General features: G+C 47.5%; 1 protein-coding gene across 1 annotated transcript in view; it reads left to right on the top strand.

Annotated features, from left to right (window-relative positions):
* The window catches only part of VPS41 (VPS41 subunit of HOPS complex), a 769,622-nt gene that overhangs the window by 544,975 nt on the left and 210,722 nt on the right, over positions 1–13,925 (top strand). The window contains exon 21 of the mRNA XM_069215796.1: positions 13,184–13,234. Coding sequence (XP_069071897.1) covers positions 13,184–13,234 — 51 coding nt within the window. The remainder of the gene's footprint in view (positions 1–13,183; positions 13,235–13,925) is intronic.

The raw sequence follows: 13,925 nt of genomic DNA, 5'->3' as shown, positions 1-13,925 counted from the left end.
TCCTTACCCCCAGCTAAGGAATCCAAGAGGCTGAACACACATGGGAAGAAGTTTTTTTTTTTTCTGCTAGCCTAGCATTAAGGTCTCCGAACACTGCGTGCCTTTTAGGCCGTTATTCCCACACTCTGTGGGATACAGAGCAAGCACTGCCACAGGTCCCAGAGAAGGCCCAGGCTGTACTTTCCCAAGCATTTGCTGATGGGAGAGATGCAGCAAAGTTCACGATCCAATATGGACTGGACACGACCGACTCACTGGGCAGAGCGATTTCATCGATAGTGATCCTTCTGCGTCATACCTTGTTGAGGACATCTGCCTTTACGTAGGATGTCCAAGCCAATCTTATGGACATGCCCTTTGATGGCACCTGTCTCTTCGGAGACAAAACAGAATCTACGCTCGAGTGCTTCAAGGGGTCTTGCGCTATGGCCAGGCCCTTGGACCTCGACCCGGCCCCTTGTCCCCCTCACTCTGCATTTTGTCCCTTCTGTGGCTATGAAAGGGGTCCCCAACTCCATCCATTCCACTCATGCCGCAAATGCTGCCCAGCCTCTGCATGGCCGGGGACGTAGGATTCACCAACCTCATGCATCAGGGAGCCAGCGGTCCTGCCTCTCTCCCACGCAGCTGCCTACAAATCTTCCTAGTCAGACTCTTCTCCACCAGGGACCAGTCGGAGGCAGGATCCACCATCACCTCCTCTGCTTGCAGTCCATCACGTTAGACAGGTGGGTTTTGCAGATAGTCCAAAAGGGCTACTCCCTCCCCTTTGAGACTACCCCTCCACCCATCCCACCATCCTATGATTGGATGACGGAGGTTCACTTCTCCATGAATAACTTATGGCTCTCTTGGCCAATGGGGCCATAGAGAGGGGGTTACTGTGCCAGAACTAGGTCTTGGTTGCTATTCCTGCTACTTTCTGGTACACCAAAAGGACAAGAGCCACACCCTATCGTAGACCCTCAATCCCTCATTGTAGGAGGCTAGCCTGGTGTGTGGTGGACACCCATGGTGTTGGCACCTTATACCAGGTCCAGGCAACCCTTATTAGTAAGTGCTACAGTGTCTAGGAAGCAAGGACTCTCTAGTGGTAGCTTTGGTGAGCAGCCAAGACTTATCTAGGAAGCACTTGCAATACCCCATTAGTCACACAGTACCTTATCACACATGAAAGCAACCGCACAATGTTGCAAAAATAAAGATATTTATTATAGTAACACTGAACTAGAATACTATGGGCAATTGCCCCTTTCTGGAGGTAAGAACACACAACATTTACACCAGTAAGTGCTAGGAATTAACATAAAAACATAAAAAATAGCAAGGGCCCTATATGGGGGCCAAACCATATACTATAATAGTGGAATGCGGGAATGGGTCCCCCACTAGAGAATATAGCCAAGGGCTGGTAGAGTATGGATCCCCAGGAGGTGAGTATCTAGAAGATCCCCAGTGACCAGGAGAGCAGAGGTAAGTTACCTTGTTGTCCCATAGGCTAACATGGTGATTTGGAATTGGAACAATGCAAGAACAGGACCAGATCGGTGGAACCCAATGATGGATTCCGGATGAAGAGGACCTGTAAAAGGAGTGGACAGAGTCCAGTCCACGCAGGAGTGTCCAGGCGGGGCAGGAGGCAACGTCCACCCTTCTGTAGGTGATGAGCAGGGTTGAAGGTGGTGGATGAAGGCCAGCTGCAGAATCCAGGAGCTGCAGAGGAGTCCCTAAAGTCGCCTAGGAGCTGCCCCTCAACGGTCACCGGATTGCAGATGGGTCAGTGGCCAGGAGGACCACCAACAAGCACAAGCAAATGCAACTGGAGCTGTTGGAAATTTGCAGAGCTAAAGAGGACCAGCAAAGTCCTGGGGACTCGACCCTTGGAGCGGGAGTCCAGGCTGACCTGTCAGTGGTGGCTAACAAACTGCAATTAGGTCAGAGGCAGATCTCGCTCCCTTCCCCAGCCAGATCTGACATTAGTGACAGATGTGACACTCCTGTACTGGGATGGCCATCTGTTTGAGGCAAAGATCAGAGTCATCTAGCCGAGTCTGGAGTCCACATCAATCTGCTGGAGTCTGAACAATCAGCAATCAGACTAGCATTGAAAGCATTTCTTCCCTATCTCAAGGGAAGGGTAGTGCAGGTGTTCATGGACAATACCACTGCCATGTGGTATTGCAACGGGTGGGGTGGGGTCGTGGACCTTTTAGCAGGAAGCTCTGTGCCACTGGATGTGGCTGGAACAACAGGACATTTCCCTGGTGGTTCGACATCTGTCGGGCTCTGCCAGAGCAGACAAACTCAGCCGACAATGCTTCGTCAATCACAAATGGACTCTACATCTGGAGTTGATGCAAGATTTCTTGCAGCAGTGTGAAGAGCCTTGGTTAGATCTGTTCACTTCGGCAGAAAAGGCACAATGTCCGCAGCATTGCGTGTTGGAATTTCCAAAGTAGCAATCACTTGGTGATGCTTTTCATCTCAAGTGGAACTCAGGCCTCCTGTTCAGCTTTCCAACCATACCACTTCTGCCCAGAGTTTTCAAGAAGATTAAGAACGACTGGGCCCAAGTCATCCTTGTGGCTCAAGACTGGGCACGGAGAGTCTAGTTTCCTGAGCTACTGAGCATGGACATTGATCCTCCGATCAGACTACCCCTTTGGGAAGATCTTCTGTCGCAGCAGCAAGGGAGGGTTCTCCACCCGAACCTGTCCAGTCTCTGCCGTCTTCCGTGGAGATTGAGCAGTGGCAATTGGTAGCTTTTGACCTTCCGCCCAAAGTCTGTAATGTTATCTTGGCAGACAGGCGTCTCTCCACCAAAATGATATAAGCCTGTTGTTGGAAGAAATTTTTGGCATGGTGCACAGACAAGTCAGTTGACCCCCTTTCTCCCCTCTCTCTGAGGTTCTGTATCCTTTTCTCTGACCCAGCAGGACTCTGCTTTGGGCACTCTCAAGGGTTATTTATCTGCTATCTCTGCATTTTTGAGGTTACATGATAAATCTTCTTTATTTACGTCTTCTATTGTTTCTAGAATCCTTAAAGGCATTAATCATATGTTTCTTCCCTCCCCTTGTATTATGCCCCAATGGAATTTGAATTTTGTTCTGACATTCCTAATGTGTGCTCCTATTGCGCCTCTCCACAAGTGTCCTCTCAGGATTCTCACACAAAAAACAGCCTTCCTGGTGGCCATTACATCTTGCCCGCAGGTTGACTGAGCTGCAAACATTGCCTTCTAAGCTGCCCTACCTTTCCATCTATCCTGACAAAGAGCTGCATCGCACTAGTGCCTCCTTTCTGCCAAAAATTGTTACGCCCTTTCATGTAGGTTAATCCATCACCTTGCCTACCTTTTACGCACCCCCCACCTCCTTCTAGGTGAGGAGAGACTCATTGCTTGAACCCAAAGAGCATTGGCGTTCTACCTTGATCGTACAAAAGAGTTCCTGGTGGATAATCGACTCTCTGACGGTTATGTGGGTGCGAAGAAAGGTCGGACAATGGAGAAGCGGACCATCTCACAATGGGTCGTACTCTGTATTAAAGTCTTCTACGCACTGGCCAAGAAGCAACCACCTGAAGGTTTGCTTGCCTATTGTACTAGAGCAAATGCGGTGACCACTGCGTTAGCACGCGAAGTTCCAGTCATTGATATCTGTCAGGCGGCAATGTGGGCGTCCTTGCACACATTCACCAAACACTACTGCCTGGACAGTCAGGTCTGTAGAGATGGATACTTTGCCCGTTTGGTCCTGCAGGACTTTCTAGTTTGGTCGTCGTTCGCAGATCCACCCCTGAGGATGGTATTGATTGTGTGTTAGACCTGGCCTTACCCCAGACTTTACATCCTGTTCTGTTGCTGTAACTTTTTGTTGGCCTTAGTACTGAGAGCACTTTACCACTGCTAACCAGTGCATGTGCTTCGCCCCTAAACATAGTAATATTGATTTATCCACAAATGGCAAATTTAATTTACATGTAAGTCCCTTGTACAGTGGTGTACCATATACCCAGGGCCTATAAATTGAACGCTACTGGTGCACCTGCAGTATTGATTGTGCCACCCACTTTAGCCGTGTTAACCTATCTCAGACCTTCCACTGCAGAGCCAGGTTTTGCATTTTGACTGCACTTCGACTTGGCATTTAAAACATTTTGCCAAGCCTTAAAACTTCCCTTTTCTAACATATGTCACCTATAAGGTAGGCCCTAGGTAGCCCATATGGCAGGATTCCAGGTAATCAGAAAGCAGGACATATACCTTTAAGCTTTTCATGTCCTAGTAATGAAAAACCCCTAAAGTAATTTTTCATTACTGTGAGGCCTGCCTCTCTCATAGGCCAGCATTGGGAATTCCTTGTAATATCTTTAAGTTGTAATTCCTGATCTGAGAGGAGTAGCTGCATCCTTTTTAGTACCTTTGGAATGGTAATAATAAATCCTCTTTACTGGTAAAGTTGGACTTATTATTACTATTTTATAAATGCCACTTTTAGAAAGTGGGCATCTCTCTGCCCTGTGTGCCTACAGCCTATCTCCAGTACACCTCTGCCTTGGGCTAGGTGACCGTTCCACTTGTGCATTCCCTTCAGACACCCACAACACAGGATACTCAGCTACATCTGCATTAATCTGCATACTGATGGGGCTTCCTGGAGAGGAGTTGAGGAAGGACTCCCACTTACATCTCAAAGGGTAATGACCAGAGCCCACACAGAGAGGCTGATTACCTCACACTGTCTGTTTGGAGCCGAGGCTGACCTGAAAGGGGGACCTGTGCACTTCACAAGAATTTTTTGCAGTAATCCTCAAGATCAAAGGCACTTTCCAGTATAAGTACTTGACCTCTTGACCCACTGAAACAGTACACTACTTGACCTGGAAGAAATAATGCTGGAGTAAAGGCTGCTGCGCTGGAGGATTGCCATATTGTGGTACTGACTGTTCTGAGGGGTTGCTGCCCTGCTTGACTGGACTGCCCTTATCTCAGTGGCAGCTGGTGTTGTGGCGCAACACTATCTGCAGCCCTCGGGAAGGGAGACAGGTGGTCACCACAATTGGTACTGCTGCAATCATGAACACTCAAGAGTCACCCTTGAGGACTCTGACAGTCAACACAAGCAGCACAGCTGCAGCTGCAAGTGCTCGGAGAAGCTGCATCCTTGCCCCAAGCCCCGGTAGCTTTCCGCTTTTGACTCCAGCTGTGTGGTCGGCAGCGGATTGCCCCGCGACCTCCACCAAACCTAACCACAGTATGTCCCCCTCATCCAACATCTACAAAGCTAAGCGCAAGGTACTGTGAAACAAGGATAACATACTTTACAGCTTTCTTTCTCCCATGGGTGGTCCCACACTCAATCTGGTGCTTCCCCTCACCGTACTTTACGAACCTGCTATAATACGGTAGTAGCTGGCTCCTCTACCAGGAAGAGGACGGCTGATCATATTACCGTAATCCATAAAGAAGAAGCATGCGCACCCTCCAAGAATCTCACTGCTTGTGCACGCTTGGGACACTGATACCTTTTCATAGCTACTCGAAGGAACTACTGTATACCGCGTAGAACACATCCTGCAGATTATTGCTAGATCGCATTGCTTTAATATATGAAAACCTGAATATCTTGACTTCTGTTGATCAGATTCCTGTCGTTTTGGCCTACCTTTAAACCTAAAAAAATTGTCTACTTTTCTACATCAGTGTGGAGCCTTTTGGTGGTGTACCCAGTGTGATTCCTGTGTTTGTGTTGCACACGTACTTTACACATTGCCTTCCAAGTTAGGCCTGCCTGCTCTTTGCCAAGCTATCAGAAGGTGAGTACAGGTTAATTTAGGTTGTGTACTTGTCTTGATTTGACTAGGATTGTGGTCCCTACTTGGACAGGGTGTATACCTTTGCCAACTAGAGACACAATTTCTACCATTGGTGATTAGTGGTGAGGATAGGACTTGTGTTTCTGCAGTACAATATACTGATTCAGTGTGCACTACAACTCTATTCTTAGACCAATTCGAACCTATTCCTCCTGATTGGTGAAATTTTTGCTTGACCTGTACCAATTGGCATTTTTTTAAATTCCAAGTCTCCCTATTTGGCCTTTTTTGGATTTTTACTGCTGAATGATATCTTGCTCTGGAGAAGCTGCACCTGCAGTAGATGACTTTGAGCTGGCCAGGTTGGAGTCCTACTGTGTGCAACAACTGAAAGACGTCTGCAAGGACTTTCAGGTGTCTACAAGAGTTTTCACCAGGAAAGTGGAACTACAGAAAGCCTTGAGAGCCTGGGCGGAGACTCAGGTTGCAGGGGAACACATCCCAGAGGGGGAGCAGGAACTTCTGGAGGAGGATGACCCGAGTCTGGATTCCCATGGGGAAGTGGAACCGGCTGTGGAAAGGGCCAACGGTTTGACAGAAGCAAGAGTGGTTTCCAGACCAGGGAGCAGTGTCTCTTCTAGAAACCTCTCACCAGGGGAACTGGCAGACAAGAGGGAGGAAAGAAAACTCAGATTGGAGCAAGCCTGTGGGGAGAGAAAACTAGCTCTTGAGAAGAAGAAATTACCCCATGAGCTCAGTTTGAGAGAGCAGGACATCAGAGCCCTGGAAGTAGGGTCCAGCAATGGAAATGGTGGCAGCATGCCTGCAGTGTCTTCAGGTGAGTCTAAAATCCACATCCTAAAAGATGTGGTGCCCAATTTCAATGCGGAGGATGACATAGGTAAGTGGTTGGCAGCCTACGAAGTGGCTTTAAGAGCGCACAGGGCCCCTGAGGAGATCTGGAGAGGTAGTCTATTTCCCTACATGCCCCTGGAGGGGACGGACACTCTTCTTACTTTAAAGGTGGGGGACCAGACCAACTACCCTGCCATAAAAGCCATCTTAGTCAAGAAGTTTGGTTTGACACCTGAAAACTATAGGCAGAAGTTCAGGGCCAGTCGTAAACTCCACACACAAACCTGGGTACATTTTCTAGACTATGCTGCTAAGACACTGAACGGCTGGTTGAAGGGCAGCAATGTGAATTATTTTGATGGGCTGTACAACTTGTTTTTGAAGGAGCACATGCCTGATAGTCTTTTTCAGAGCTGCACCATCACCTGGTAGATAGCAAGCTGACAGATCCCAGGAAGCTTGCTGAGGAGGTGGACACCTGGGTTAGCATCAGGGTGTCCACAAAGGTATCTGCGGGGGAATCCCAAAAGGGTGGTCAGGGTTCCCATCAGAGGAAAGAGTGGGGAGATAAAATGAAGAAGTTCTCTAAAGGTCCCCAAAACAACTCACTTTGAGAAAGGGTCTTATTCACATTCCCAATCTGGCCACCTGAAACCAAACTACCCTGACAAAAGTCAGCAGCCCAAAACGCCCAAGTGTGGTGAGTGCAGCAAGTATGGACAGTACGAGGGAAACCTCCAGTGTCTGAAAAGAGCTTACCCACCCCACTGGGAGTAAGAACCCAGGGGTGGCTGGCATAGTGCTTGGGGAGGAGTATGTCCCAGTTAATGGGGGTAGTTTAGTGTGGGTTACCCTAGTGTCCCTGGGTGACCGGGAGATGGTTCCTAAGATCCATGTGCCCTCAAATAGTATCATGTATAGGCAGTGGTTCACCTTAATTGGGCAAGGTGTTGAGGCTCTAAGGGACAGAGGGACAGTATGCCAATGGTAAGAAGTCAGCTGGTGTCCCCAGTGCAGGTGATTTTCAATGCATTCTACCAAGTTGGGGTGACTGACAATTGAGAGGGTCACTACCCAGTGGCCCCGGTTCCATTTGATTGGATAGGTGTTTCAGGTCATTTGAGAATTGCTGTAAGCCCTGCCATGCTCGTGGAATGTTTGTTAGGTAACAACCCAGCGGCCTCTGCCTGGAAGGAAGTAGAGCTCAAGGCTCAGTGGAGATATTGGGGTTTCCTGGCTGGATCTTTGCTACCATAAGATCTGTGGCTTCCCAGGAGGGAAGTCATGAAGGGCTGGAACAATGACTGAGCCAGCTGCTCAAAAGGGGAAAAGCAGAGGGCGTTGGAAACCAGCCTCTGAGTGTACACCTGGTGAGATGGATGGGGAACCCATTGAGGCCACCCCTGAGTGCGCTGAGGAGGGCCCTGCTTCCTTATGTTACCTGCCTACACCTGCAGACTGGCAGGTGAAGGAATGACCTGCCAAGGATGAGTTCTGTAGGGCACAGAGGGGAGTGCTCAACCCTTGAGGGCATGAGAAGACAGGCTGAAGCATTAGTGGGAAGACAGCCTCCTACATAGTAATCCTAAGGCTCCTGTGCATGGGACAAGAGCCCTCGTGGTCCCCCAATGCTACAGGCCCTTCTTTCTGGAGCTGGCTCATGAAGTAACCCCCTGGAAGGACACCTAGGCCAAGACAAGACCTTTGCAAGGCTTATCCCCCACTTTTATTGGCCTAAGATGAGGACCTCCATAGACACGTTCTATAGGACCTGTGTGAGCTGCCAGGCCTGTGGGAAGACAAGGCAGGAGCTGCAAGCTCCCCTGGACCCACTGCCAGTATTTAGCACCCTCTTTGAAAGGGTGGACATCAACATTGTTGGGCTTATGCCCCCCCCATATCACTTCTGGTCACAGGTTCATTCTTGTTCTTGTGGATCATGCCACGTGGTATGCAGAGGCCATACCTCTGAGGACCACCACTGCACCTGTAGTGGCAAGAGCCCTTAGGGGGATTTTCACCTGGGTGGGGTTCACTAAGGAGTTGGTGTTTGATTGTGGCACTAACTTCATGTCTCCTTAAATGCATTCCATGTGGAAAGAGTGTAGGGTAACATACCAGTTCTCAACCCCTTACCACCCCCAAACCGACAGGCTTGTTGAGAGATTCAACAAGACCCTTAAAGGCATGACCATAATCTGCCTGAGGGCCTGAAGAGAAAGTGGGGTATCCTCTTGCCCTGTTTCTAGTTTGCCTACAGGGAGGTACCACAGTAGGCAGTGGGCTACAGCCCCTTTGAGCATTTATATGGGCATTCTGTCAGGGGACCTCTTAGCTTGGTGAAGGAGGGTTGGGAGCAAGCTCCCAAGAAAATCCCCCAGGATGTAGTGAAGTACATGCTGACCTTCCGTAGCCAAATGGCTAAGTTGTGTAACAACTTAGAAGCCAGCCAGGCTGTAATGAAGGCGCCCTATGACCAAGGGGCAGATGTATCATTAATTACAATAACGATGACTAAATTATGATTTTTTGCAAATCGCAATCAAGTAATCGCTATTGAAATATATGAAATTCCAGGAGTTTCATATAGCGATTCACAAGGGCTTGCAAATGGACCTACCTCATTAATATTCATGAGGTAGGTCGTAATTTGCAACCCATTGCGAATGCCTACAATCAAAGAGAATGGTGGCCCGCTGGGCACAGCAGACCACCATGTCTGTGATTGCTTTTAAATAAAGCAATATATATATTTTTTTTAATGCAACCTGTTTTCCTTAAAGGAAAACGGGATGTATTTAAAAAAGACAAATGAAAAGTTTTCTTTTCATTTTTTAAGAGTAGGCTGTGGTCCATGGGACCACTGCCTGCTCTTACATTTTTTTTGCATGCATCCAGTTTGAAATTGGTGGTAACTGCGATTTTTTTTGCGACCTCAATCATGGTCACAAAACAATCATACATACCTCTGCGATTCGGTATTAGGAAGGGACGCCCTTGATATGCCCCTTCCTAATATCGAATCGGTATGTAGTGGCAAATCCAATTTGCGATTCAATAACAAGTTACCGAATCGCAAATTGGACTTGATACATACCAAAATGCATTTTTGCTATCTGAAATGTCCTGCTAGGCCGTTTACGATCGCAAAAATGTTTGATAGATCAGGTCCCTAAACTCTACCACTGTAAAATTCCAGCCTGGGCAGAAAGTGTGGGTGTTGGAACCTGTGGAGATTGGGCCCTCCAGGATCGCTGGACGGGACTCTACGAGGTGGTTGAGAAGAAGGGTCAGGTCAACTATGTGGTGGACCTTAAGAGCCCTAGGCAGCCCCAAAGGGTGCTTCATTTCCATCGCCTCAAACCCCACTTTGATAGGTCAGAAGCCACCATGTAATGGGTGACTGGTGGGGCTGATGAAAAGGAGAGTGAACCTCTGCCTGCCTCTAAGGAGAAGGATGGGTCTGTGGCAGGAATGATCCTTTCCCCCACCTTGACTTATGAACAGCAGAGGGACAGTCGCCAAGTACTGAAACAGTTTGCCTCACTTTTCTCCCTTACTCCTGGGGTTACCCACCTGTGTACCCATGATGTGGACACAGGAGACAAACTCCCTTTCAAGCACAAGTCTTATTGGTTTTCGGATAAGGCGAGGGCCAGCATCAAGAACAAGGTCGCTAAGATGTTGGAGTTGGGGGTGATAGAACCTCCATTAGCCCCAGGTCCAGTCTTGTGGTTTTGGTACCACACCTGAACAAAGTACCACACCTGAACTAAGATTCTGTTTGGATTACGGAGGGTTTATTTCTGTAACTAAGACTGATGCTCATTGCATCCAATGGACGGATGAGCTGATTGATCGGTTAGGGGCTGCCAAGTACTTAAGTTCCTTTGATCTCACCTCTGGGTACTGGCAGATCGCCCTAACTGATGGAGCCAAGGAGAGGTCAGCCTTCTCCACTCACAGAGGGCCACTGCCAATTCAGGGTGATGCCCTTTGGTCTAAAAAGCTTCCTGCCACCTTTCAGAGGCTGATAAACCAGGTACTTGCTGTTTTGGAGGCCTTCTCTGCTGCCTACCTGGATGACATAACTGTCTTCAATAGCAGCTGGGAAGACCACCTTTAACACCTCAAGGAAGTGCTCCAGGCCGTGCACTAGCAGGCCTGACTATCAAGGCCAGTAAGTGCCAGATAGGGCAGGGGTCAGTGGTGTACTTGGGACACCTGGTGGGTGGGGATAAGGTGCAGCACCTTCTGGCCAAGATTGAGACTATCATGGCCTGGGAGCACCCCAAGACCCTGACTGAGGTGAGGTCCTCTTTGGGCCTCATTGGGTACTGTAAGAGGTTTGTCAAGGGATATGGCACCATTATTGTATGGACTTCCGGGTGGAACACAAACCTAGGGTAGACCCCGCAATGCTGACGGTCTATCTTGGTGCTTCCACCTTCGTGATGAGAACTCCCTAGAAGTTGGGTAGCTCTTCCCACTTTCAGCGGGGGGACACGTGTTAGACCTGGCATGGTGGTCTTACCCCCAACTCTTTTGCCTTTATCTCCGGTTTTGTTGCTGTATTTTTTTGTTGGCCTTAGGAGAAATTTACTGCTGCAAACCACTGCTAACGTGCATGTGCTTCTCCCCTAAACATGGTAACGTTGGTGTATTCACAATTGGCATATTCAATTTACATGTAAATCTCTTGTGCAGTGGTGAACCATATACCCATGGCCTCTAAATTGATTGCTACTAGTGGGCCGGCAGCTTGTGCCTCCCACTTAAGTAGCCCTGTAAGCCTGTCTAAGGCCTACCACTGCAGAGCCTGTGTGCAGTTTTACTGCCACTCAATTTGGCATTTAAAACCTTTTGCCAAGCCTTACAACTTCCCTTTTCCTACATTTAACTCACCCCTAAGGTATGCCCTAGGTTCCCCATAGAGCAGGGTGCCATGTAAGCAGAAGGCTAGACATGTACCTTTAAACTTTTCATGCCCTAGAAATGAAAAACTCCTAAAATATTTTTTTATTACTGTGAGGCCTGCCCTGCTCATAGGCCAGCATTGGAAATTCCTTAAAATATTTTTAAGCTTCAATCCCTGATCTGAGAGGAGTAGCTGCATCATGTTTAGTATCATTGGAACGGTAATAATAAATCCTCTTTACAAGTAAAGTCAGATTTATTATTACTATTTTAGAAATGCCACTTTTAGAAAGTGGATATTTATTTGCACTCTCTGCCCTGTGTGCCTCCAGCCTATCTCCATTATAGGCCTGTCTTGGGCTAGGTGACAGTTCCACTTATGCATTCCCTTCAGACACCCACAACATAGTATATTCAGCTACATCTGCCTTCATCTGCATAGTGATGGGTGTTCATGGGGAGGAGGTTGGGAAGGGCTCCCACTTACATCTCAAAGGGTAGAGACCAGAGCCCACACAAAGAGGATGATTACCTCCCACTGGCCGTCTGGAACCGAGGCTGACCTGAAAAGGAGACCTGTGCACTTCACAAAAGTTATTTGTAGTATTCCCCCACATCAAAGGCACTTTCTGGTATGAGTACTGGGCCTCTTGATCCACTAAAACAGTACACTAGTGGACCAGGAAGAAACAACGCTGGAGTAAACGTTCCTGCAGTGGAGGATTGCCATCTTGTGGTGCTGACTGTTCAGAGGGAGTGCTTCGTTGCCTGACTGGACTGCCCTTCTGTCTTCTTACCTTTGCCCTACTCAAGAAATCACAAGTCAACCTCCAGAGTGTCTCCCAGGGTAGCTGACTTGCGCATCCTGGTTACAAGAACCCCACTTCTTGCTGGAACCAAGCTGCCCCTGCCCTTCACTCAGCAACATCCCCTGTGCTGTGTGTGTGTATCGCAGTGGCAGCTGGTGTTGTGGCATGACACTCTGCAGTCCTCTGGGGAATTGGGGGGTGACCGGCGGTCCCCACAAGCAGTACCACTACTACTGCAAGCGCTCATAGTTTTACAGACACTCTGTTGACACGCCTCCATGGATAGTTAGCATTCCAGGTCATCAGAGAAGGATACGGCATTTATGCATCTCTGACTGCCTGAAGAGTCAAATTTTTATTAGTCTGGGGTTAGTAGAGGCTGGCAACGGTATTCCACAGTGATGATTATTTAGACACTACTCCATCATTGGTGTCCCTTACGTTGCACTGTGGTGGATTGGGATTATTGGACAATGCGGTGAGGGAAGTGTTCTATTGTTGTATTGTGCATTTTTGCCTTTATTATGTTGCCCTGCTTGCATACTGCCAGATAGGTGACCATATTAGAATGTACTGTTTTTTTTTTTGTAAAACAAAAAGCTATAGAAATTGTTGAATTATCATTTGAAAAGCATTGCATTATAATTTTTTTGCCAGTAAAACATTGTGTCCTTCATAAGATTGCTGATATGTTTAATTTAAACTGTTTATTTCTACTTGCTTGAAAATTGTTGAATAAGTTTCGTACCAGATATCAACCAGATCAGCATTTTGTTTCTTAGGTTGATAAAGTTGTTGAAGAACTTGAGCAACGGCATGAGCTGCAACATGTGGTAAGTACATTGTATTTAAAGTTTCATGTGTGATATTTTCTACCTTTTCAGAGGTCTTCAGCCTGTCAAGGATCATGCTTAAAGTGACCAAAGCATCCATTTCAGGTGTCACGTAAAGTAAAAATGGTCACTTCTGAAGTAAAAATATCCAGATTCATTTTACAAAACTGTGGCAGCAAGCAACAAAATTGTGCAAAAAGTTAACTGGTTTGCCCCTCCATCATGCTTCGTAGCAACAGAAGATCTAACACCACCCCAAGCTTCCTTGAAGGGTGGGAGCCTTTGTTTTTATATCATTTCTGTTTACCTAGTTACTAACATAAAGCTCTCATTATTCTCTGAGTACTGAAATCCATAAATATGTTACTATTCCTAGCCTTTTGTCAGGAGTAAGCTTAGATTTGTAAAGTCAGTGTTTTTTCCATCTAGACTAGCAGAGAATCTTTGGTTACGTGCTCCATTATCAATATTATTTGTTCCGTACTCAGAGTTTTTTGTCTGCTGAAGGTCCCTCGTTAGAGGAGAGCTTGTTTTGGCAGAAGGGCATTTTCAGTTTTGGCCCCCAACTTTGAAAATGTCTACCAGTTGCCGTTTGACAGACACCTAACCACTGTACCTTTTGTAAAGCTGCAAACACCCATCTCTTTGCATATTTATTCTTTTCCTTCCTTTCTTAGAACTCTCCTCTTTT

Source organism: Pleurodeles waltl, chromosome 2_1 (genome assembly GCF_031143425.1).
Source record: "Pleurodeles waltl isolate 20211129_DDA chromosome 2_1, aPleWal1.hap1.20221129, whole genome shotgun sequence".
Classification (NCBI taxonomy): Eukaryota; Metazoa; Chordata; class Amphibia; order Caudata; family Salamandridae; genus Pleurodeles; species Pleurodeles waltl.
The sequence above is the reverse complement of the archived record's forward strand: the minus strand, read 5'-3'. Positions and strand labels throughout refer to the sequence as shown.